The sequence below is a fragment of the Peromyscus maniculatus genome, chromosome 8 (assembly GCF_049852395.1).
Source record: "Peromyscus maniculatus bairdii isolate BWxNUB_F1_BW_parent chromosome 8, HU_Pman_BW_mat_3.1, whole genome shotgun sequence".
Taxonomy (NCBI): domain Eukaryota; kingdom Metazoa; phylum Chordata; class Mammalia; order Rodentia; family Cricetidae; genus Peromyscus; species Peromyscus maniculatus.
In genome coordinates, this window is record NC_134859.1 from 89955554 (window position 1) to 89980148 (window position 24595).

The 24595-nt window shown below is 44.1% G+C and overlaps 1 protein-coding gene across 6 annotated transcripts; it reads right to left on the minus strand.

Moving 5' to 3' along the window:
- Positions 1-889: 889 nt before the first annotated feature.
- Positions 890-23653, minus strand: Gjc1 (gap junction protein gamma 1). 6 transcript variants are annotated; one of them, XM_076543452.1, is made up of 4 exons: positions 15022-19115; positions 9541-9649; positions 3948-4021; positions 890-2611 (listed from the first exon to the last, which is right to left on the minus strand). In XM_076543452.1, the coding sequence occupies exon 4, from the start codon at positions 2589-2591 to the stop codon at positions 1401-1403; it is 1191 nt and encodes a 396-aa protein (XP_076399567.1). In that variant the 5' UTR covers positions 2592-2611; positions 3948-4021; positions 9541-9649; positions 15022-19115; the 3' UTR covers positions 890-1400. The 6 variants fall into 6 exon arrangements, with proteins under 6 accessions (XP_076399567.1, XP_006970643.1, XP_076399566.1 ...); XM_006970581.4 differs by lacking the exons at positions 9541-9649; positions 15022-19115 and adding an exon at positions 23486-23653; XM_076543451.1 differs by lacking the exons at positions 9541-9649; positions 15022-19115 and adding an exon at positions 22902-23050.
- Between the last annotated feature and the right edge of the window lie 942 nt (positions 23654-24595).

Below are 24595 nucleotides of genomic sequence, written 5' to 3' on the forward strand. Positions count from 1 at the left end.
GCAGAGACTTTCTACTAGAAAGAGCAAGACACCACATGAGACGTTCACTGCTGGACCAGAAGCTCGGCTTACTTGAAAAGCTGTGTGCAGAGACTCCGCACTTCAAGACAAACCAGGAGTATGACAGGAGGAACGAAGCCTTCCAATCTGGTGTGAGACTGAAGACGGCAAAACAGTGCAGATTACAAGTTTATGAGCATTAATCCTTGCTATTAACACACACACATGCTAACAGGGAATAAGTACTGACCTCAACTGAAGAACAGCCACTCAGATAGAAACCCGTATTGGCAGACATGGATGAACATTTCACACCCAACTATTAAAATAAAGCATCTGGATTTAGGTCTTTTGCCATTTTCATTTTCAATACAAGTAGCTTAGGGTATTCTTAATCTAAGAGAATTTTTGTTTCTATTTCTAATGCTAACAAATATAGAAAATATTCATGACCAGCTTCTTCAGAAACCAGAGAGCCGCAATTCTGGACAGAGACTCTGGGCAAGTGGAAGAGCTTTACCACCTCACTCACTGTTAGGGTTCACTCTCCAGGCGTGTCTTTGCTCACTGAGGAGCAGCGTACGGCACTACACAGTCACACTGGTGGGCACCCACACTGCTACACAGGAGCATCCTTGCTTCTCAGTCTTAGAAGACCTCGGTCAGCACCCTATCAAAGCACACAGCCATGCTGGGTATTTAAAGGAAACCTGTAGTAAAAATGTACTTCCTTTGGAAACATATTCCAAGAACAGCTACAACTCTGGTCACAGGAAGGAGGTTCCAAGAACTCCCAGGCAGAAGATCTCAACCTTTTTCTAATAGGGATCTTCTTCCAACAACTTGAAAACTGGTATTTCTCCCTCAGTTTCCTTATGAATCTTAAATCTTTCCCAAAACATGAGAGGCACTTTTATTAAGTGTAGCATCTACTACAATTCTAATCACAAGGTAACATTTGCTAAACAAAGTAATAACACTAGCTTTTAACAGGCATTATTTACAAGGATTTTTCTTTTAATATAAAAAAGTATAACTACAGCAGTCCAATGTACAAATACAAAAAAAAAGTTATCATACTAAAAAAATGTACCATAATACTGTACATACAAAAACTGTTCAACAGAATGATTTAAATATATCTGTTCTTCTCTGGATCTGGAAGACACAATGTAAAGTTCTGCAACTGTATTATTGCTGAGAACATGTGCCTGGGAACACTGTGTTTCCCTTTCCCCACTCATCCCAGCTCCACCTTCAGAGTCCCCTGAGTTTGGATCATGAGCCAACAGCATCCCTGAAGATAACCAGAGCCAAATGTTTACTCAATGGAAGTCATTATTCAGCGAGCCGCTGCTCACCATAAACTATGAAAACCCAAGTTTTAAGCCCAACCAAGATTAAATCCAGACGGAGGTCTTCCCATCCCCTGATTTGCTGCTAACACTGCTTTTGTTGGAGCCAGATTTGGACCCCACTTTGGCCTTCTTTTCCCGAGGACCATGGGGGTTGTTTTGGTGATGGTAGGCCTGGATGGCTAGGTCCAGGCGTTCCTGAGCCGTCCTGATCTCCCGCTGCAGAGTCTCCAGGTCAGCCGGGAGCTGCTCCTCGTGGCTGCCGTACTGCTGCTCCTGGGCGATATTGGCTTTGTTTTGCTTGTAGGCAATCTTAGCATTGGACAACTCGGTGTACTGGATCTGATCTGGTTTGACAGCAATGTTATAGCCAGGGGGAGCAGATGGTGTATTCCAAGTGAAAGGATAATTATAAGCACCCGGATCGTCAAGCTCCCTCCTTTTACTGTTCAGTGAGTCTCGAATGGTCCCAAACCCTAAATGGAGCATCTCCCAAATGTTAAGCAATAGGCAGAGGCCTGTAACACCATACATTATCAGAAGGAAGATGGTCTTTTCAGTGGGTCTAGAAATAAAGCAGTCTATCTTATGAGGACAAGGAAGCCTGCTGCACACATAAAATGGGTGGACTTGAAAACCATACAGGAAATACTGTCCTATTAGAAAGCCCACTTCAAACACAGTCCTGGCCAGTAGCTGCAACACGTAGATCTTCATGAGCCCATCCTCCCGAATTCGTCTCCGGCCATCATGCTTCGGTTTTGGTTGGCTCTGCTCTTTATTTTCTTTCTCACTTTCCAGCTCCATCTCTGGATACATCATAGGATCCTCTTCATGGTCCTCTTCCGTTTCTTCCAGAGCCCGGTGCTGTTTCCAACGCATGGCATAGGGTTTGCTCCGAGCTGCCTTCTTGTCTGCCTCGCCATGCTCCATTTTGGCAATCTTATGAATGGCATATCCCAGGTACATCACAGAGGGAGTTGCGACCAGGATGATCTGGAACACCCAGAAGCGCACGTGGGAGAGCGGTGCAAAGGCATCATAGCAGACGTTCTCACAGCCCGGCTGCTCTGTGTTGCACACAAATTTGCTTTGCTCGTCATAGTAGATGGACTCTCCTCCTACAGCAGTCAGGACAATTCGGAAGACAATCAGCACGGTGAGCCAGATCTTCCCTACAAACGTGGAATGGTTGTGGATCTCCTCTAGCAGGCGAGTCAGGAAGCTCCAACTCATGGTGATGGAATTGGTTTGCCCTGGTATGTGGAAAAGTACCAAGCAGAGGTGGGGGGGAAAAATCAACAAATGCTAAAAGTAGCTTTCTATTTTTGGTGCCCAACAAATAATCAAACCATAGCAATGTGAATTTTAATTCCTAGTATTTCTAGGGACTTTGTAACCCTGAAACGTAACTCACTTCAGGACTCACAGTAGAACAAACGTTGGACGATACTCACATCTCGCTCTAACAGCTTTAGGAAAGATAGCACACCGTACTCATGTCTAGACACAGAAGGTCTTGTGTGCTTTCCTAGTTTATCCCTCAGATGCAGCACATTGTATTCTATATATATATTACTATGTTATGGGACATCTAGACACTGTGCACTACACATAACAAAATAATGCACCGGGGTAGCTTTCTGGTCCAGTCACAGTTTACCACTGAGAACATAAAATGGGATGGATTCCACTGTGAAGAGGCAGTTTACTAGAAAGCTTAAGTTTTAGACCAGCTAACAAAATGTTGAAGTAATTAAAAAAGCCAAGAGTAGTGACACACATCTTTAATCCCAACACTTGAGAGGCAGAGGCAAGCAGATCTCTGTGAGTTCCAGGCCAGCCAGAGATATAGAGTGAGACCCTGTCTCAAAATTTTTTCACAAGTAATTAAGGAACGACAGCTGTCAATAACTGGCAATGATGAGCACTAATAGAGAGAGGAACCAGGGAGTAGTCCCTACTAGGCCACACAGCAGAGCAAACCCTGGTTTTATTTTTAAAAGCCCACAATGGAAGCTCTTAGAACAAAAAAAAAATTTAATGATGGATATAAAAAGAAATGTATGCTAAACTGATCCACGAGAGCAGCAAATCCAACTGGTAGGCAAATGCACTAAAAATTAGCATATTTTTGTTTTAGTTTTTTAAGACAAAGTCTCACTATGAAGCTCTGGCTGTCCTGGAAGTCGCTATGTAGATCAGGCTAGCCTCAAACTCACAGAGATCTACCTCCTGAGTGTTGGGATTAAAGATATCCACCACCATGCCCAGGTCTTATTTTTGATTTTTTGTTTTTGTTTTTCAGAGAGTCAAATGTTACCGAGGCTGACCTTTGAACTCAAGCTATTCCCACCTCAGTCTTGGAATGCTGGGATTACAGGTGTCTGTCACCATACCCATCTTTAAAAACAGCATGTTAGAGGATAATTTTATTCCAAGATCCTCAAATCTATGCCTAGAATCCGAGTCACACGTTAAACTCCTAACACAACATTTGACACAGAGTCCACCTACATTTTCAACTCTTCCCCTCCCACCGCACTGCAGAGATTTCGGTAAATCACCACCACCAAGTAACTCCAAACTTACCTGTTATCCAGAACTTGTTACCCAAAACCTTCTTTCAGAAACAGTATTTTGTTTGTTACTTTCCCAAAGTCTCTCTGGAAGGGAAAAAGAAAAGAGCAGGTCATCAGCTTCCTCCCACAGAAAACAATGAATCACTAACGTGTCATTTTCGGGAAGAAACAAAGTTTTCTGTGTGCTCCGGGGGTCACTCAGAATGAGATGGAAATAGGCTTGACTCTCCTCCCAAAATAAGTGACGGAGAAATTAACAGTGACCTCAAAGTTTTTAGCTCATCAGGCTCTATGAAAACATGATAGGGGGCTGGAGAGATGACTCAGCAGTTAAAAGCCCTGGCTACTCTTTCTGAGACCTGGGTTCAACTCTCAGCACCCACATGGCAGCTCACAACTGTCTGCAACTCCAGTTTCAGAGGAGCCAATGTCCATTTTTGGCCTCTGCAGGCACCAGAAGTGTACATAGTACACATACATACGTGCAGGCAAAGTAAATAAAATTAATTAAAAAATAAGAAAACCTAATAGGGAAATGAATAATTTGTGAAAATTCAAAATCGCTGGGCATGGTGGAGTATTTAATTGCATTTGGAAGAGGGAGGCAAAGACAGGCAGATCTCTTAGAATTCCAGGCCAGCCGGGGTTAAAAGTGAGACAGCGGCTAAAACAAACAAACAAACACACTCGGGACACTGAAGAAGTTTGACAACTACAGCAAAGAGCAGAAGCATCAGCACTGCAAGGTTAAAGCAGGCTACCAACAGCCCTGGCTCTGCCGCAGCCAACACTTCTCACTAGGATTTGAGCAGCCAAGTAGGAGCAAGCTGTTCAGCTGAAACACCCAACAGCTGGCTCAGTCACTGAACACCAGTCTCCACAGGAGGTGATTTACAGATCCAATGGCTCACAAAGTCGGAGAAAGAAAACACCTGCACTGTGATTAAAAACAAAATAAAGTGAGCTTGAAAAACAAAACAAATGTGAATTGGAGGCCAGAAGGCTTTCCATAGCCAGTTCTAGGCTAGGTGGCTACACAGTGAGACTGTCTCAAGACAACAAAACAAACCAATGTAGGAGGATTCAGTATCCATTATCAAGCTGTGTAACTCTGAAAAGCTAGGGTCAAACATCATCCATATGGCACCAACTTCCTTCATTACTATCATTTTATTAACATTATAAATTTACAACAACTGCTGAGACTGGGCCTAGTGGCCCATAACCTTTAATCTCAGCACTCAGGGCAGAGCCTGTTTTTATGCAGTGTAGCCATGACTGCAAAGTGCGACGCTGTCTCAAAAGCAAAAATCCCGAGGGGGAACAGGGGTTAGTATGTAAAAAGAAAGAAAAACTTTTTTAATAAAAAATTATATAAAAATGCCGGGGGGGTGGGGGGGGGGGTGGGGGGGTGGGGGGGTGGCACACACCTTTAATCCCAGCACTCGGGAGGCAGAGCCAGGTGGATCTCTGTGAGTTTGAGGCCAGCCTGGTCTACAGACTGAGATCTAGGAAAGGCACCAAAACTACACAGAGAAACCCTGTGTGTGTGTTGGGGGGGGGGGGGGGGGATGCTGAACCAAGCCAAATGCTGGGGCTGTGGCTCAGTTGGTAAAGTGCTGACCTAGTGCATACAAAGCCCTGATCTGATCTCCAATACCCATAATGGGGCATGGTGGCACACACCTGTAACTCAGCATTTAGGATGTGGCGGCAAGAGAATCAGGAGTAAGTTCAAATTCAAGGCCAGCCTAGAATACATGAGGCCCCTGGGAAGGAGGGTTGAGAGAAAGGGAGAGTGTTAAATCATTCCAGCCTTACTTTCATGGGCTTTTTATAGAATCACACCATCCTATATTCACATCCTCAAGTTTTTGGTGCAGGTCTCCCTATAATTTATGCTCTTGACTACAAAATGTCTGAGAGAAGAGAATCTTGGTATTTTGTCCTCTATAGACAGAATGCATAAATTATTTCATCCTTTTTCTTAATTCTCTGGAGGCAAGATAAACCAACACCATTAAGAGAAACTATCCCACAAGTGGTCTGGAGAGACGGCTCAGAGGTTAAGAACATTTCCACAGTTCCAATCCCCAGCACCCACATGGTGGTACACAACCATGCAAGGTTCCAGTCTCAGGAGATCTGGAGTCCTCTTCTGGCCTCCGTGGTCACTGGGCACCGGTCACACACATGGAATACAGACATACATGCAAAGCATCCATATAATAAGATAATTTTTTTTTTTTTTTAGTTTTTCAAGACAGGGTTTCTCTGTGTAACATCCCTGGCTGTCCTGGAACTTGTTTTGTAGACCAGGCTGGCCTTGAACTCAGAGATCCACTTGCCTCTGCTTTCTGAATGTTGGGATTAAAGGCGTGCGCCACCACCGCCTGGCTGTTTCCTCCAGTCTTTTTTTTTTTTTTTAATTTATTTATTTATTATGTGTACAGTGTTTTGCTTGCATATATCCCTTCAGGCCAGAAGAGGGAGCAAGATCTTCATTACAAATGGTTGTGAGCCACCATGTGGTTGCTGGGAATTGAACTCAGGACCTCTGGAAGAACAGCCAGTGCTCTTAACCTCTGAGCCATCTCTCCATCCTCTCCTCCAGTCTTTATCAATGTGGACTTCCCAGTATAAAACAACATTAACTGAGCTGGAGAATGACTCAGTGGTTAGGACTAATTGCTGCTCTTGTGGAGAACTCAGGCTCAGCTCCCAGCACCCACACAGTTATAACGACCTGTAACTCCAGTTCTAGTGGGTTCAATGCCTTCTTCTGACCTTCTCAGGCATATATATGATGTGCATACATATAGCAAAACACTCATATAAATAAAATTAATAAATCTGACAGAAAAAAAAAAAACAACTAAAAAAGAAACAGATTTCTAGGGCCGGAGAGATGGCTCCATGGTTCAGAGCACTGCTGCTCTTCCCTAAGACCAGGCTGGTGTCCAGCACCACATGGCGGCTCACCACTAGCTCTTTACTCCAACTCCAATTTCAGGGAGTCCAAGGCCTGGGTGTACTAGGCACACATACTACACACATGTACACATTAGGCAAAACATAAAATAAAAACAGGCTGGGCGGTGGTACCGCGTGCCTTTAATCCCAGCACTTAGGAGGCAGAGCCAGGCGGATCTCTATGAGTTCAAGGCCAGCTTGGGCTACAGAGTGAGTTCTTGGAAAGGCGCAAAGCTACACAGAAAAACCCAACCCGCGTCTTGAAAAAACCAAAACAAACAAACAAAAACAAAAAACAAAAAAAATCTTAAAAAATACCTTTTTCTACATTAAAAAAATGGCATCTTACAAAGGAGCTTAGGAATGAATAATTTTGTTTTGTTTTTGTTTTCTCTTGCTATGTTGAATGTCTCTCCCTCTAAACCTCACATATTGGAGTTTTACTCCTTAGAATAGCCAAGTGAGATGGCGATGGTACACACCTTTGATCCCAGTACTTGGGAGGCAGAGGAAGGCGGATTTCTGAATTTGAGGCCAGCCTGGTCTACAGAGCAAGTTCTAGGACAGTCAGGATATAGAGAGAAACCTTGTCTTGAGGGGAAAAAATAAAAATAAATAAATAAATAAATAAATAAATAAATAAATTTTTTTGAGCTGAGGAGCGAACCCAGGGCCTTGCCACTGAGCTAAATCCCCAACCCAACAAAATAAAATTTGTAAAAAAGACCTAATGGAAAGTCTCTAGGCCATTGGGATGTTGACTTCAGGAGGGAATGCTGGTCCCCTCCACTGAATTCTGTGTATAAAAGTCTGATCCTGAGCCCTGAGTCTCTCCTGCTTCCTGTCTGGTGAGGTGATCTGTTACCACAGTCTCCTGCTGCCTAGGTGCCCTACCATCAGACTTTCACCAGAACTAACCAGAAGCTAGCACCATGTCCTTGAAACCCCAAACTCCACTAAATACGATGATTTTTTTGAGACAGGGTTTCTCTGTATAGCCTCGCTCTCCTGGAACTCATTCTGTAGACCAGGCTGGCCTTGAACTCGGAGATCCACTGCCTCTGCCTCCCAAGTGCTGAGATTAAAGGCGTGTATCACAACTGCCCTGCTTTATAAAGCTGATTTTAAAAAGCAGCCTGAACACCAGGCAGTGGTGGTGCACACCTTTAGTCCCAGCACTCAGGAGGCAGAGCCAGGCAGATCTTTGTGAGTTCGAGGTCAACCTGGTCTACAGAACGAGATCCAGGACAGGCACCAAAACTACAGAGAGAAACCCTGTCTCGGGGCTGGGGGGGGGGGGGGGAACGAAAACAAAAAACAGCCTGTTTCAGCATTTTACTGTATCTCTTTCTATGTAAATGATATGTTTTACTAATTCTAACATCACATAAAATGGGTGACAGGTAATTTTTTCTAAAATAAAGAAGCATGGGCTTCCAAAGGAACAGCAGAACCAACAATAATTTTTTAAAAAAGAATACTACAGCCCATGGTGGTCCATAATTCAAAACGATTCACACACCCACACTAAAGAAAATCCATGTTTGCCATGTTTGCTTATATAATGGTTATTGGACAGAAACCAAATATGTTATTTTTAGTCTATTTTCCAAGTAACTTAAGATATAAATCTACCTTGTCTTACATTAGAAGTATTCTACCACTGAATTACATTAGACCCAAAATTCATAACAATTTTCTTAGTTATACACTATTAGAATCAAGTAAAAACTTACTGCATTTTTCTCTTAAGCGAAGTTCATAGGATTTTTAAAAATTAAGTATAAATCACATTGTCTGGATTATCTGGGCTGGTAGAGTCTATTATTGGGATCATCATAAACACGAGAAAGTGAGATTCAGATAATGCATGTAATTTGTCTAAGATCATCTAACTACTAAAGATTGTAAACCAGAAAAGGAAGTTAGCCAGTCTTGCTCTGGAGTACCGGCACTTATTAGTGATGAATTCTGCTATACAGCTAGGCTGTAGCTCAGTGGTAAGGTGCTCACTTCGCATGCTGAAGGGCCTGTGCTGGACTCCCAGCATCACTCACATACCCACTGCAAAGGGGACTACGTACAGTTTTCATGTGAAAAGGACTTTATCCCAATCCTTGGGATCTGATTTATAAAGGAAACTCTTGGGGCTGGAGAAATGACTCGTGGTTAAGAGCACGTACTGCTCTTGCAGAAGACCCAGGTTCAGTTCCCAGCACCACATGGTAGTTCACAACCATCCTGAACTCCAGTTCCAGGGAGGTCTGACAACTTTTGACCTCATTGGGCACCAACGAGGGCATGCAAATGGTGCACAGATATTCAGGCATAAGACTAACACACGTACAATAAAATAAACATGAAGAAAAAAAGGCTTCTCTGAAAAGCAAGCAAACATACATATAAAAAACTTGGTAAGACCAGGAAATTTGAGTTTATTCTACATCTTAAATGTGGAATAAATCAATTAAAGCTTAAAACAAAACAAAAATTCTGCAAGGGTCCTTTCGACAGGAGGGGTGGGATGGCTGGCTGGGGTAATGCCTGGACATGAGAAGTCAGTATATTCAGTTTGGGAACAGCAAGCCCAAGACACTGTTAAAGGGGGGATATGCAGACTGTGTACATACCAAGTCCTGAGAGCTGTGTCTGGACTCAAGGCAAACCAAACACATTATCATCATTATTATGAGTGCCTCAACTTTTTATCTTGTCACCTCAACTTGACTGGAAGCCCCCCTAAAAGACAAAGGCCAGACCCTTACTTCAGCATCTGGACTAGGGAAAGACAGGTTTTAAGTGCTAAATAAACATCTGATCAACACATGGACTGATGTATTTCTCTAGTACCTGCTCCTGTCCAGCCTGTGACACCCTTCAGACTTCTTCTGGATCCCCGTTTCATCAGTCTGTCTGTGGATGGCTTACTCAGAGACAGGATGTTGTACAGAATCTACATCAGCCCGAATGCCGGGCTGGAACTTAACTGTTTTTCTTTCAAGTTTCAGTTTCTCACCTCTGTCCAACATTTTTTAGAAACCAATTTGCTTGTTTTCCCAGAGATGTTTCATTCTGACCATGGCTCTTTAAACTTGCACCTTAAGCCATGTGGTCCCAGCCCAATCCCAGATTCTCTAAGGCTCTCATATTTTTTTGAGGAAAACAAAAGCCAACACAAAGAAATGTGATCAACCTCCTCTAATCAATCCATCAATCTATCCATCCATCCATCTATCTACACACTTGGTTTTTGGGTTTTCAAGACAGCATTTCTGAGTTGGCCCTGGCTAGCCGAGAACTAGCTAAATCAGGCTGTTGTAGAATTCGAGGCAATCCTCCTGCCTCTGCCTCCTGAGTGCTAAGACTCAGGCAAGTGCTACCAAGTTTAGCTTCCTTTCCCTACCCTTAAAATAAAAAAGCTAACTGGAAACAGTGCAAGGGAACAGTGGGCTGAGCAGTTTCTTTCCTTTTTTCTTTTCTTTCTTTCTTTTCTTCTTTTGTAAGAAAGGGTCTTACTTTGTAGTCTTGCCTTGAGCTCTCCGGAATCCCACTCACTCAGTATCCTGAGTGCTGAGAACACAAGTGTGAGCCACTACATCCTGGTGTGTGTGTGTGTGTGTGTGTGTGTGTGTGTGTGTGTGTGTGTGTGTGTGTGTGTGTGTACGTACGTACGTACGTATGTATTAGCTGCTCTTTTAGAGGACCCGGATTCAATCTCCAACAGCCACATGGTGACTCATAAGCACCTGTTACTCCAGGAGATTCAATGCCTTCTGGCTTCTGCAGGCAGACATGTATGTAGTACACAGACATACATGTAGGCAACACATCCATACACATAAAATAAATAAAATCAATTTTAAAATAAAATAAAAGCCAGATAGAGGCCTGAAAGATGGTTCAGCAGTTAACAGCATACACTGCTCTTGTAGAGGACCTGAGTTCAATTTTCAGCACCCACATCAGGCATTTCATTACCACCTGTAACTCCACCTCCAGATCTGACTCTCACATGTACAAACCCACACACAGATACACACATATACACAGAATTAAAAGTAAAATAAATTTTTTAAAAAAGTCAGACAGACTAGGCATGGTAGCAAATTTATAATCTCAGCACTCAGGATGCTAAAGCAAGAGATCATTAGTTCGAGGCCATCCTGGAATATAACATGATCTTGAATGTATGTCTGTATAGCTTAATTAACACTAAGGGGGAAATCTATAAACAGTAGTTACTCACTCCTTAAATAATAGGCAATACATTACAGAAATGCCTGAGAGGAGGGAACAACATGAAACCTCTAATTATCTGAGCTAACTGGAGGGTTTTCAGAGCAAAGAGGGAAAAACAAACAAAGCATAGTAGACTCACTGAGTTGAGGAGACAGCCAAGGTTACAACCGAGAAACCCTGCTTCAAAAAACAAACAAAATCTAGCCAGGCGGTTGTGGCCCATGCCTTTTATCCCAGCATTCGGGAGGCTGAGGCAGGCGGATCTCTGTGAGTTCGAGGCCAGGCTGGTCTACAAAGCAAGTTTCAGGAAAGGTACAAAGCTACACAGAGAAACCCTGTCTCGAAAAACAAACAAACAAACAAACAAACAAAAATCTATAGATGAACTAAGGATTGAATCTTAACCCTAAATTTTGTGAAACTGAGCAGAATGGACTAGGAACCAAGGACAGTGATTTCAAAATGTGATTCATGTGCTTCAAGAATCAGGTCTTATTTTCCATATTTCTTTTCACACACACACATGCATATGAATGCAGGTACCCACGAAGGCCAGAGGCATCTCAAATTCCCTGGAGCTGAGTTACAGGTGTCTAAGAACCGAACTGAGGTCCTCTGCAAGAGCAGTATGTGCTCTTTACCACTGAACCATCTCTCCATCCCCTTTCCATATTTCCAACTGTGACATAAATGGAGAATATCAAACTAGCTAATTTCTAAGGTTCATATTGCTTAATATTATCTCTGGCACAATAAAATTCATAAAACAACTGAAAAATTACAAAGAATTCAGCACTCCAGGGTAAGGAAGGAAGCAAAGTAACAGCAGTGACATTAACAATAATAAGATGTCAAATTTTCATAAAGATATTTCCCAGCTGGAAGGTGGAGGTGCACGCCTTAATCTTAGCACTCGGGAGACAGGAGCAGGCAGATCTCTGTGAGTTCGAGGCCAGCCTGGTCTACAGAGCAAGTTCCAGAACAGCTAAGACTGTTACACAGAGAAACCCTGTCTCAACTTCACCCCCTAAAAAAGGTATTTCCCAAACAGTCATTCCAGAAAATCTGGACTAAACTAAAAAAATTGAAGACAGGCTCACTAAGTTATGAACTCACTATCTGGGCATCCCAGATCAAGAGCTGAGCAATCCATTAAGAACTGCGCTAGTGACTCGCATCCCTGAATGAGTATGCTTTATAGTGCAGACAAGGAATCAATTAAGGGGTTTACAATGAAGTTTTGTTTAACTGGAACGTTTTAAGTGGAAGTTAATTCCACATCAGTGATAATAGATGCTTAATAACTAGCTAGTGACAATTTCTAAGAAAAAGAATTATGGCAGCTAACAGGCAAACAGTAATCTATGTGGCATAAACATAAAAACAACTTGTTTTCAAAAGTGTTCCTGGCTATGAACAACATTTGAGAAACACAAAATATAATTTATCATGAATCAAATTATAAAACCAACTGAAAAGAGAGGCATCTGAAATGTTGGCTCTAACAACCAACAAGGAAATAAAACACACCATTGTGGGCTGAAGTGCCAATTTACACTGGCAAAGAGCCATTCTGTTTGAATTCAAGAACATTCAGGAACCAGCTGGAAAAGTATGGGATACCACATTCATCCACAATGCCTCGTAAGTGGGGCTGTCTTCATTCAAAAAGGACAGTACTGGTATCCACGTCTAAAACAGCCTAAGCTTAGATCAAATTGAGAATTCTAAATACTATTCAGTCTTGAAAAGTAAACATGTCAAATAAATGTATTTCCAATATTACTAGGTTTGTGGACGTTCTAATATCATACAGCAATGGTAAGTGTGATCTGGCAAACTTCTCGAGGACATCTGAGCAATATTTATCAAGAACTGAAACACTGCCGTGCACAGTGGCACATCTGAGGCAGAGGCAGACAGCCACAGTTCAATCAAGGACACTTGGTCTAACAGAGACCTTCTCTCAAATGCCACTCTTCACCAAGAAAAAACTCTAAAATACTGTCTTTTGATCGGTAATACTACATTTGTAATTATTCCTAAATAAATACAGAATACTGGCTATAAGAATATTTTATATTAAAGCCGGGCGGTGGTGGCGCACGCCTTTAATCCCAGCACTCGGGAGGCAGAGACAGGTGGATCTCTGTGAGTTCGAGGCCAGCCTGGGCTACAAAGCGAGTTCCAGGAAAGGCACCAAAACTATACGGAGAAACCCTGTCTCGAAAAAACAAAAAACAAAAATATTTTATATTATTTTATATAATGTTATAAGCCTCTGTAATAAAATAATACACAATGACTTTGAGGGGGTAGGGATGAGGGGAGATCAAGAAAGCGTCTCACTATGTCACTATGTAGCCCTAGCTAGCCTTGATCCTTCTGGCTCTACTTCTCAAATGCTAGGATTACAGGTGTGTATCAACCCTTATCTACAATTATTTTTTTAAATTATTTTTTGAGGGGTTAGAGATGGCTCAGCAGTTAAGTGTTTGCTCCTCTTGCAGAGGACATCAGTTTAGTTTCCAGCACCCACATGGCAGTTCACAACCACCTGTAACTCCAGTTCCAAGGGATCTAATGCCCTCTTCTGACCTTCGAGAACTCCTGCACACATGTGGTACACAAAGCACATACTCAGGCATACATACATAAAATAGAAAAAAATCTTTTAAAATACATATTTGTAAGCCAGTAAACAGCATTCCTCCATGGCTTCTGCTTCAGTTCCTGCCTCCAGGTTCCTTCCCTGATTTCTTCTTGCCATGACTTTTCTCAGTGGTACGTGGAAATATAAAATGAAATAGCACCCACCCAAGAAATATTGAGACAGAGCCCTGCTAAATATGCCATAGCCTAAACGTTACAATCCTTCTACCCCAGCTGCCCAAGTTCTGGGATTATAAGCATGTGCTACCAAGCCTGTCTTCTAATTTTTTATAACACAGAACATAAAATTCAAATATCTATAATTATCTAGATAAAATGCAAAATTATCTAGACAAATTCAAGCACCTGTAATTAGACTGCAAGTAGATTAGTGGTTGTCTAAGTCTGAGGGGTGGTGATATCACTTTAGGATATTAACTGTTCCTCTCAGAGGAACCAACTACTCTTAATTAACTGTGGTGATGCCTGTCTATCCTCCTTTGGTAGTTTATTTTCTTCTCTTTAATGTGTATGAATGTTTGCCTACATGTATGTCAGTGCACCATATGTGTGCCTGGTGCCTGCAGAGGCCAAAAAAAGGGGGCAATAGATCCCGTGAAACTGAAGTTACAGACAGTTGTAAGCCACTGTGTGGTTTCTGGGGTTGAACCCAGGTCCTCTGGAAGAGCATCCAGTGCTTTTAACTGTGGAGCTCTCTCTCCAGCCCCTTTTGGATGCTTTAAATAAGTGAGCTGGAAATTCAGGTTTAAGATAAAAATAAATCTTAAAAGAAAATGAGTGACATGTAAGATTTCAATTATTTCTCAATAAAACTCTTTTTAACACTTTAACTCTTTGGATAGCAATAAGGTAATATGAGTAACTAACTAAACAGGAGGAGAGGCCTACAACAAATGGAGACCACAGGTACCCCCAAAGAGGACTAGCTTAGCTCCAGCTGTGAGAGGCTGGTGTATTTTCAAAAGAATTCTTCAACCTGAATTTTTATACACAATCCTGATTTTTTGGTAAACTTCCTGAAGAATATGGTAAGATGAATAAATAGGGCTGAGGTACAGCTAGCTCAGCGGTAGAGCACTTGCCTAGCACGCACAAGGCCCCATGTTTAACTCCAGCACAAACACAAGCACACTCCTTCATGAATCTTCACAGATTAAACACTCAAGTGACCAACATGAAGATGAAGCATAAAACATTACCAGGAAGCCAGTAAGGTAGTTCAGTGAGCAGCACAAGCGTGACAACGTCATTCAATCCTTAGGGAACTCCTGATACCATCTATCTGTAATCCAGCATGCCTGCATGGAGATGGAAGTGGAAAGAAGAGCCCCTAAGTTCAAAGGCAGTGAGCCTGGGATATGTAGCATAGCAGACACCAAGAAAGACCCTGTCTCAACAGGGTTAAGAAAGAACCAACTCCCCAAAGTTGTTCTCTGGGAGCTGGAGAGGTGGCTCAGCACTTAAGAGCATTAGCAACTCCTCCATAACTCCTGAGTTCAATTCCCAGCAACCACATGGTGGCTCACAACCATCTGTAATGGGATCTGGTGCCCTCTTCTGGCACATAGGTGTACATGCAGATAGAACACCATACACATAAAATAAATCTTTAAAAAATTATTTAAAAAAAAAATTGGGGCTGGACAGATGGCTCAGCAGTTAAGAGCACTGGCTGCTCTTCCAGAGGACCTGGGTTCAATTCCCAGCACCCACATGGTAGCTCACAACTGTCTGTAACTCTCTGGTCCCAAAAAGTAAAAAACAAAAGCAAAAAGCTGTCCTCTGACCTTCATCTGTGATTCATGGCATGGACCTGCCTGTACACATACACGCAAATACACAATTTAACAAAAAAAAAAGGGGGGGGGATTATCACACCTAATATTCCACACACTACCACCCCTTTTTTCAATGATTTTTCAAAACAGGGCTTATATGTGTAGCTTTGCCTGTTCTGGAACTTACCCTGTAGACCACAGTGGCCTCAAACTCACAGAGATCCTGCCTCTGCCTCCCGAGTGCTAGGATTAAAGGCCCGGCTTCCTATTTTTAAATGACTAGTTTTTGTGCACAGTGTTTCACGTAGTCCAGACTGGCACGAACTTCCTCCGAAGTCTTCCTCATCTCCTTGCCTTTGCCTCTCGTGCTGATATCACAGTCTGTGCTACCAGGCTCAACCCAAGAGTCCCTGAAAACCCACAGTCCCTGCCATTATTCTTTGTTGATTTTCATCCACTACTGAGCATTGGAAGGAATTTACTTTTATTTGAAAGACTGATTAAAACAGCCACCAGAGGTTGAGGATTTTGATCAAGAGAGTAGAGCAGTTGCTTAGCACACAGGAGGTTCAGGGCTTAATCCCCCTGCATATATACAGTAGGAAAAAAAAAATCAGTTTCAATTACAAGTTCCATTAAATGTTTATTTGCAATGTGAATGTTATACAATTTTCATCTTCTAATCACTTTCTCTCATATCAAAGGTTCTTTTGTTGGAATAACAACATGCCATGAGATTCAGTACAAGCTCAATGGACCTATCTTGTAGTATTAACATATAGTCCTAGACACACTTTTTAAAAACCAAAATGTTACATTAAGGCTTTAAGATTAGCTATTAGAATTTAAGAACAGTATTCTGAGCACAGATCTCCTTTTTATTTTTCCTGTCTTAAGAAATTACGCTCATATATATATGCAATTTCAAACCTCCAGAGTGAGGGGACAGTTTCCCTGTGAAAAACATATAAAAAGCAGCTGGAAACAAAGCTCCTAGCTGTTGAGAGCTCTGGTGTGGTCCAAATAATAAAGTTACTCATTCTAACAGGATGTGGTACATACCTGGAATCCCAGCACCTAGGAGGTAGAGACGGAAGGATCAAGAATTCAGGGCTATGTTCAGCTACATGGTAAGTTTGAAGTCAGTCGGGACTACATGAAACCCTGTTTCATAACACCCAAAACAAAAAGAGAGAAAAAGCTTTGTAACCACTGAGCATCCATCAGCTTCCACTGACAAAGAACAACAACGATAAACTAAAAAAGGAGGAAGGATGGATTTGCTTGTGGTATCAGTCTCAGTCCAGGGTCATTTGGCACCATTACTTTGGACGTACAGAATCATCGGAGGAGTGTGGGGAAGAGACAGGACTGCTCACATGGCAGCCAGGAAGTACAAAGACAGAGGGTCAAAACACACCCTCCAAAGGCACACTGTCACCTCCTAAAGCTCCCAAAGCTTCCCAACAGCATCTCAGCTAGAGACCAAAGCCTTCAAACTCATGCTTTAGGGGAACACCTAAGATGCAAACCATAAATCATACACAAATAATTTTTCTTAGGTATCTGAAATCATAGACATATTTTCCACCTTTACATTCTAGTTTAAGTACAATAGGATGCAATGGCTTCCGAATCACAATTCATTTTTTTCTAAATTTATCGCTACCATTTCCATCTTAGTGTTCTATTGCTGTAAAGAGACACCATGACTACAGCAACTCTTACAAGAGAAAGCATTTAATGGGGCTTGCTTACAGTTTCAGAGATTTAGTCCGCTGTCATTATGTGGGGAGCATGGTGGTGTGCAGACAGACAGACATTTTGCTGGAATAGCTGAGGGTTCTTCAGCAGGAACAAAAAAACAGTGGGCCTAGCTTGGGCTTTTGAAACCTTAAAACACACCCCCAGTTACACACTTCTTCCAACAAGGCCATACCTCCTAATCTTCTCAAGTAGTGCCATTCCCCGATGAGTAAGCATTCAAATATAGGAGCCTATGGGGGCCACTCTTATTCAAACCACAATTCCTAACTATTTTCCCAAACTCAAAATAAGATGTCCTAGGCCAGGCTTTGTGATTCACACCTGTAATCCCAGTACTAGGAGTCTGAGACAGAATAGTCTAAGTTTGAGGCTAGTATGGGTTACTAATTATACATTAGAAAATGGGATAAAATCAATAATGCATGAGCCTGACTTGGGAAGCTGATGAAGCAGGATTATGAGTATGAGGCCAGCCTGGACTGTAGAGTTTAAGTTATTCTGTCTCAAAAACATACAACAAAATAAGGCAAGATTTAAAAACTAGATGCAATGTGTCAAAAGGAAAAAAAAAATCTTTATTTCACCTGACAGTCTGCTCAAGTTTAGCTAAGATCCTGCTGAAAATATGATTCCTCAATGTTATGCATATTATATTACAGGTAATATAGTACATTTGTTTATGTGAACTAGTTGTTTGGGGGAGGGGTGGGACATGGTATTTTTTGTTTTGTTTTTATTTTATTTTTTGATTTCTTGATTGATTTTTTTTTGGGGGGAGGGGGTTTTCGAGACAGGGTTTCTCTGTGTAGCTTTGCGCCTGTCCTGGACTAGCTGTAGACCAGGCTGGCCTTGAACTCACAGAGATCCACCTGGCTCTGCCTCCCGAGTGCTGGGATTACAGGCGTGCACCACCACCGCCCGGCTTGTTTTGTTTTTGATGCTGGAATCAAACCTTGAGCGTCATTAGTGAGTGTTCTAGCACTCAGATACACCACCACTACACACCAACATCAGCACATGGAAGGCTGAGACATCACTGAAGTTTGACAAGTTAGAAAAACAGCTTTAAAAACAAAATATCAGGAACTAGAGAGATGGCCCAGCAGTTAAGAGCACTGGCTGCTCTTCCAGAGGACCTGGGTTCGATTCCCAGCACCCACCATGGGTGGCTCACAAGCAGCTAGATATCTAATGCCTTCTTCTGGTCTCCTTGGTTATCAGGCACACACATATACACAAAAAATAAAAATAAGTATTTTTGTTTGTTTAAACTCATCTGTGTAAGAGTGTTTGCCTGCATATATGTATGTGCCTGTAGAGGCCAGATGAGAACACTGGATTCCCTGGGCTGGAGTTAAGAAGGTTAAGAGCCTCCATGTGAGTGCTAGGAATCAAATTAAGGTCCTCTGGAAGAGTAGCTGGTGTTCTTAACCCGAGTCATCTCTCTAGCTCTGTTTTGTTTGAGACAGGGTCTCACCGTACAGTCCCGTCTGTCCTTGAACTAACAGATCCACTTGCCTCTGCCTTCTAGGTGCTGGAATTAAAGGCATGGGCCACATGTCCAATTAAAAATAAATCTTTAAATAAACAAACCACCCACAACAAAACATCACTAACTATATCCATATATAAGACTGTAAACATACAAACACAATATTTAAACCAGGTGTACACACCTATAATCCTAGTACCTGAGGTTAAGGCACAAAGACCAGTTGAGGTCAACTTGGGCTATATAGGGGGAGACTCTTATCTCCAAACAACGGGGGAGGGGGGGGAGACCTACACACACAAAGAAAAAGAATATACAATATGTAATAGCAAGGCTTCCAGATAGGCATAGATTCTTAGAAGAGTACTGTATTTTAGAGGTCCCTGGGCTAAACTAGAAAGATAGGTTCTTTCTAATTTAATTATTTGTGTATGAGTATTTTGCTCATATGTGTATCTGTGCACCATTTGTGTGCTTGGTGCTTGCAAGGTCAGAAGACAGTGTTAAGATACCCTGGAACTGGAGTTATAGATGGTTGGCTGCCATGTTAGTGCTGGGTATCGAACCCAGGTCCTCTGTAAGAACAAGTGTTTGTTTTTTTGTTTTTTTTTTTTGTTTTTTTTTTTTTTTTTTTTTTTGTTTTCCGAGACAGGGTTTCTCTGTGTAGCTTTGCGCCTTTCCTGGAGCTCACTTGGTAGCCCAGGCTGGCCTCGAACTCACAGAGATCCGCCTGCCTCTGCCTCCCGGGTGCTGGGATTAAGAACAAGTGTTCTTAACTGCTGAGCCATCTCTCTAGTCCTGAAAGGTTTCTTGACAGGAGTAAGGATAACGACTTGCCTCTAGGGTAAAGGAAATAGATGGAGTGTGTGCAAAGACTCTTTGGGTGAGCTTTGAACTTTCAAGAAGTAGGGAAAAGACGAAAGTATGACAAGGCTACACAGAATAAGAAAAAGTATATAAGCAGGGCTAGGGATGTAGTTCAGCGGCAGAGGGTTTGTCTACCCTCTGTGAGTTCAATCCCTAGTACAGAAAGGAAGGAAAAGAAAAGGGAGCTATAAAAGCAAGCTGGAGGTGTAGTTTAGTTGGCAGAGTGTTTCCCTAACATCCAAGATGTTGTAGGCTCACTCTCCAGCCCTGTATACACCAATGAAGCACAGCGGCACACACCAGTAATTCCAATTCTACAAGCACATGGAGAGACTGAGGCAGGACTGCCATGAGTTCATAGTCAACCCGGACTAGAATGAGACTATGTCTCAAAAACACAACAAAATTCAAAACATATCTAGTAACTGAAGACCGAGAATGGGTCAAGTTCAGAGTGAGAGGAGAGAAAGAATAAGGACTAAGACCAAGATTATCAGGTAAAGACACGGCCACCATCAGAGAGGGACCTGAGGAAGAGCTGGAGCAAAATCAGAACCCTAGAGGGGGCCGTACTTCAGGGTGGAATCTAAGTCCACATAGAAACCTACCCTGGATAGGCAATCAGGAATCCCAGCTCCAAGAATGAGTCAAAAGGAATCCCCTAAAAATAGAGTCTAAGTCCACTTAACTCCTCAAAAGGAGTATGTTACAAGTCATCATGAGGTTACAATTATTTCAGTCAAAACCAGTTAGCTCCCACAAAAAAATGTGGATAAAACAAGCCATATAACTATGGAAGTTAAACATTGTTTAGAGGTTAGAGGATAAGAATAGTATGTGAAATTTATTCCACTTCCATAGAGGAAAAACAAACTTATTCCAAAAGTTTGTACATGTTTTCAAGGATTTTTAGATAATTACCAGACTGCTAAACTTTTTTGCACGTTAAAAACATTGAGAGGAGCCAGGCAGTGGTGCCCCACACCTTTAATCCCAGCACTTGGAAAGCAGAGGCAGGCGGATCTCTGTGAGTTCAAGGGCAGCCTGGTCTACAGAGTGAGATCCAGGACAGCCAAGACTACACAGAGAAACCTGGTCTTGGAAAACAAAACACAACAACAAAACTCATTGAGCAGATGGTACTCATCTGTGTTTATTCAGTTTCGAGTTCTTGCCACACAAGTACTTAATGGGGAAAAAGTCTGCTGGGGCTGAGGGCTTGGTGACAGAGCACATGCTTAGCATATGTCAAGCCCAGGTACAATCTCCAGCATCACAAAAAGTTTGTTGAATGAGCCACCTGTGGTGGTACACACCTGTAACCCCATCACTCTGGAGGGTCAGGCAGTAGGAACTAGAGTTCAAAGCCTGCCTGGGATGAATACCAAGTTCCAGATCACCAGTTCCAATCGTATCACACAATTAATACCCTGCTTCAAAGAATAAAATAAAAAAATAAAATGTTATCTTTAATGAGATCATCTCATCCTTTTAGGAAAACCCTTTTAGGTAAACACATTCCACAGGTCTGAAAGATAAAACCTTTGCCAAGGTGTGCTGACAACTCCAGACTTTGTGAAACAAGAATTTACTGCTGCATTGTAAACTAGCACTGAGTACTTGTCTTCTATCCTTCAGCTGTATGGTCAGCGTTCTCCAAAGGAACAGAATTGGTAGAATGAAACCAACGGTTTGGGACTATGACAAATCAAGACACATTTATAAACCGTCTACTGCCTGTTTTCTCTCCGAAATGCCCTTTGCCTACAGTACTCTGCACTGAAGATCTGGTGTAACGGATTGGTTTAAAAAAGCTTTTCACCCTTTACCCAGAAGAGTCTGTTCTAGTTCCTAGCATCCTGCCATTACACAGCCCTTCAGAAACTCAAAATAACTGCAAAGAAATCCCTGCTCACACCAAAAGAAACCTGCAAATTTAACACAAATCCACAATTAATTTAGTTAGGAGCTAAACAATTAAGTTTGTAGGGTTTTTTTTTTTTTCTCTTTGCTTTTATTCTTGCTCTGGAAAATACCCACAAACTGTTTACAGGGCGAAGGATTTGATTCCAAAATTACCGTATTAATTCTCTTCTTACAGATACTCATGTAGTACAAACAAACTGACTTCTGCTTAACAGAGAATTAAAATCTTTCGTTTGCATAGCTTTGTACAGCGCTTTCACATATTTCCACTTGTAAGAGTGCACAACAAAAAACAGACACCTTTAGACTTAAGACACAGATAAGATATCTTATCCAGACTTGGTCTACCTTGATCTCCTCGATTTCACTTAGTGTTGACGAGGACAAAATAAAAGCCTGAGCACACTGAAATCTGTAGCACGGCCAATTCTCGAGGACCGAAAATGTCTTCAAATGAGAAAAACCGAACTCAACTTGGCAAAAGAAAAGCAATCCCAAACAATCGCAAAGGGGTGGGGGTGGGATGGGGCGGGAGACCCCAAATTCTAAACACAAGTGACATAAATCTCTTCAACTCAAAAACTCCAAACGCGGCAGCCAGCCCAATCACAGCATTAGCGCCTCCGCTCTGCTTTCAATCTGGAGACTCCACGAAGAACAATTAAAACACACACACACACACGGGGGAAAAAAAAACCCAGCAGAGCTCCAAAGTTTTACGAAGTGAGGATAAAGTCATCTCAAGCGAAGAAAAGACGTCCAGCAAGAGGCGACGAGCCGGGTCCTCCCGCCAGCCCCTCTCCCGCTCCGCAGCGCTCGCACCAAACCTCCGGTCAAAACCTCCGAGGGAGACGGGGGGACCCGCCGGACCCCGCAGCACGCCGCGGAGGAGCGGCCGCCGTCGCCAGACAAAGACCAGCCGCCCAGCGCCGGCCGGGCCGGGCCCCCAACCGCCTGAGGAGTTGCGGGAGCCCCGCCGCCCGCCCCCGGCCCGCCCGAGCCGTTTCCCTCCCAATTTGGGAACCGCGCGCCTGGGGACAAAGAGGGCGGGCGCGCCGGGGACGGCGGCGGGACGCGGGTGGCGACGCCCCTCGGGGCTCGGCGGGAAGCCTTCGGCGGCAACCTTTCCCGCCCGGCCACTCCCGGGAGCCCGGCCCGCCGCCGCCGCCGCCGCCGCCGCCGCTTTCGAGGTGCCTCAGAGTTCGCCCGGCCGCGCCCGGCCCGGGTCCCCCTCAAAGCCGCCGCTCACCCGGCGGTGGGCGTCCCCGAAGCCTCCTCCTCCGCCGGGCCTCGGCCCGTCCCGCCGGCCGCCGCCTCATGGGCCCCGCGTCGCCATCACCTTCGCCGCCTCGCCGCCACCGCCGCCGCCGCCGCCGCCGCCGCCGCCACCGCCTCCTTCGCCTCAGCCCTCAGCCGAGGCTGAAGCCGCTGCCGCCGTGCCCGCCGCCTCCCTCTCTCTCTCGCTCCCGCTCCCTCCCGCCGCCGGGACCCGCGGGGAGGCGCCTGCGCACTGCGTGCCGCGGTGGGGGTGGGGGCGTCCCGTCTGGGCCTGGGAGCGGGGGGCGCGGCGGCACGTGCGCCTCGGGTGGGAGGGGGGGCGCCCGGAGCGCGCGGCCCCGCGCGGGCGCCAACTTTCCGTGGCCGGCTGCGCGCGCTCCCGGGCGGGCGGTCCCGTGCGCGGTGGGCGCGGCGGTGGCGGGAGGACCCCAGCGCGTGGAGCCGGGAGCCCCGGGTGGGCTGCTGCTGACTTGGCGCGCTGCGGGCTCGTTCCCTCCGGCGGGGTTCTCCGGGGAGCCGCTCGGCCACTAACGGCGTGATGGAGACACGCCTCACCTGAGTTCCCCGGGTCGGGCCGGAGAGCTCCGCCGCTATCTCGTGCGCTAGGTCAGGGCCTTGGTCCAGCGGATCTCGGGATGCTCATGGCCGTTCTAGGTTCTGCTCTGCAGTTGCAGGCAGAACCTCCGGGGCCTCTCGGCCAACCATCCCCGCCTGGTGGCTTTTACAGGCGGGCTACATAGTTTTGAGGTCCTGGGTTTCTCGGATTAGCAAAACCCTAATAGGCCATTTCCTCTTAACTCCTTGCATCCCAGCAAGACCCCAGTGACAAGACTTTTTAAAAATGCGCATGAACTGGAATTCCCCCTGATCGAAGCTGCCAGTTAATAAAAGGAAAACTGGGGCTGGAGAGATGGCTCCGCGGTTAAGAGTTTGTACTGCTGTTGCAGAGGATCCCCAACACCCACATCGGGTTCACAACCACCTGTAACTCCAACCCCTGGGGACCCGACTCCTCTGTGAGCTCCTATACTGATGTGCACATACCTGCATACAGACACAGAGACAAAACAATTCAAAATAATCTCTAAGAAAAAAAAAGAAACGGGAAATTCCCCTAAATACTTTAAATAGAGTGAGACTGGATGACAAAAGACAGTTTACCAAAGACATGGGAGAGGAGGCAGCTCTGTGCAGTCAAGGGCTGGCCATTCCTGTACTCTAGAATTCCAGATGAACAAGCTTTTAGTTTTGCCCCTGGCCAGGAAAAAAAATTAAGCTGTAACAAGTGAGACGACTTGCGGATCAAATTTCACCTGAAGCCAAGCCCTGCGGGCTAGTTCACAGGTGTAAGAACTAAAAGGGCGGCCCTCCTTCCCGGGGGTTTTGTTTGACCTCCATGTTTTCCAAAAATGTAAATTGCCTAAAATTTTACATCCTTGTTTCTGGCTTCTCTGAAAAATCAAACAATGTGCTCACTTGAGCCTCAATTTTCATTTTTGTTGTTATTTTGTTTCTGAAACAAGGTCACATGTAGCCCAGGCTCATCTCAAACTCAGTATAGGGTTGAGAATCAGCCTTGATCTCCTGACGCCGGCCAGCTTCCATCTCTTGAGCGGTGGGATTTGAGGCATGGCATCACCACACCAGTGCTTTGAACCTCCATTT

Bases quoted from the DNA above. Each gene is read 5' to 3' on its own strand.
- Gjc1 (XM_006970581.4), bottom strand. From the start codon at position 2,591: ATGAGTTGGAGCTTCCTGACTCGCCTGCTAGAGGAGATCCACAACCAT.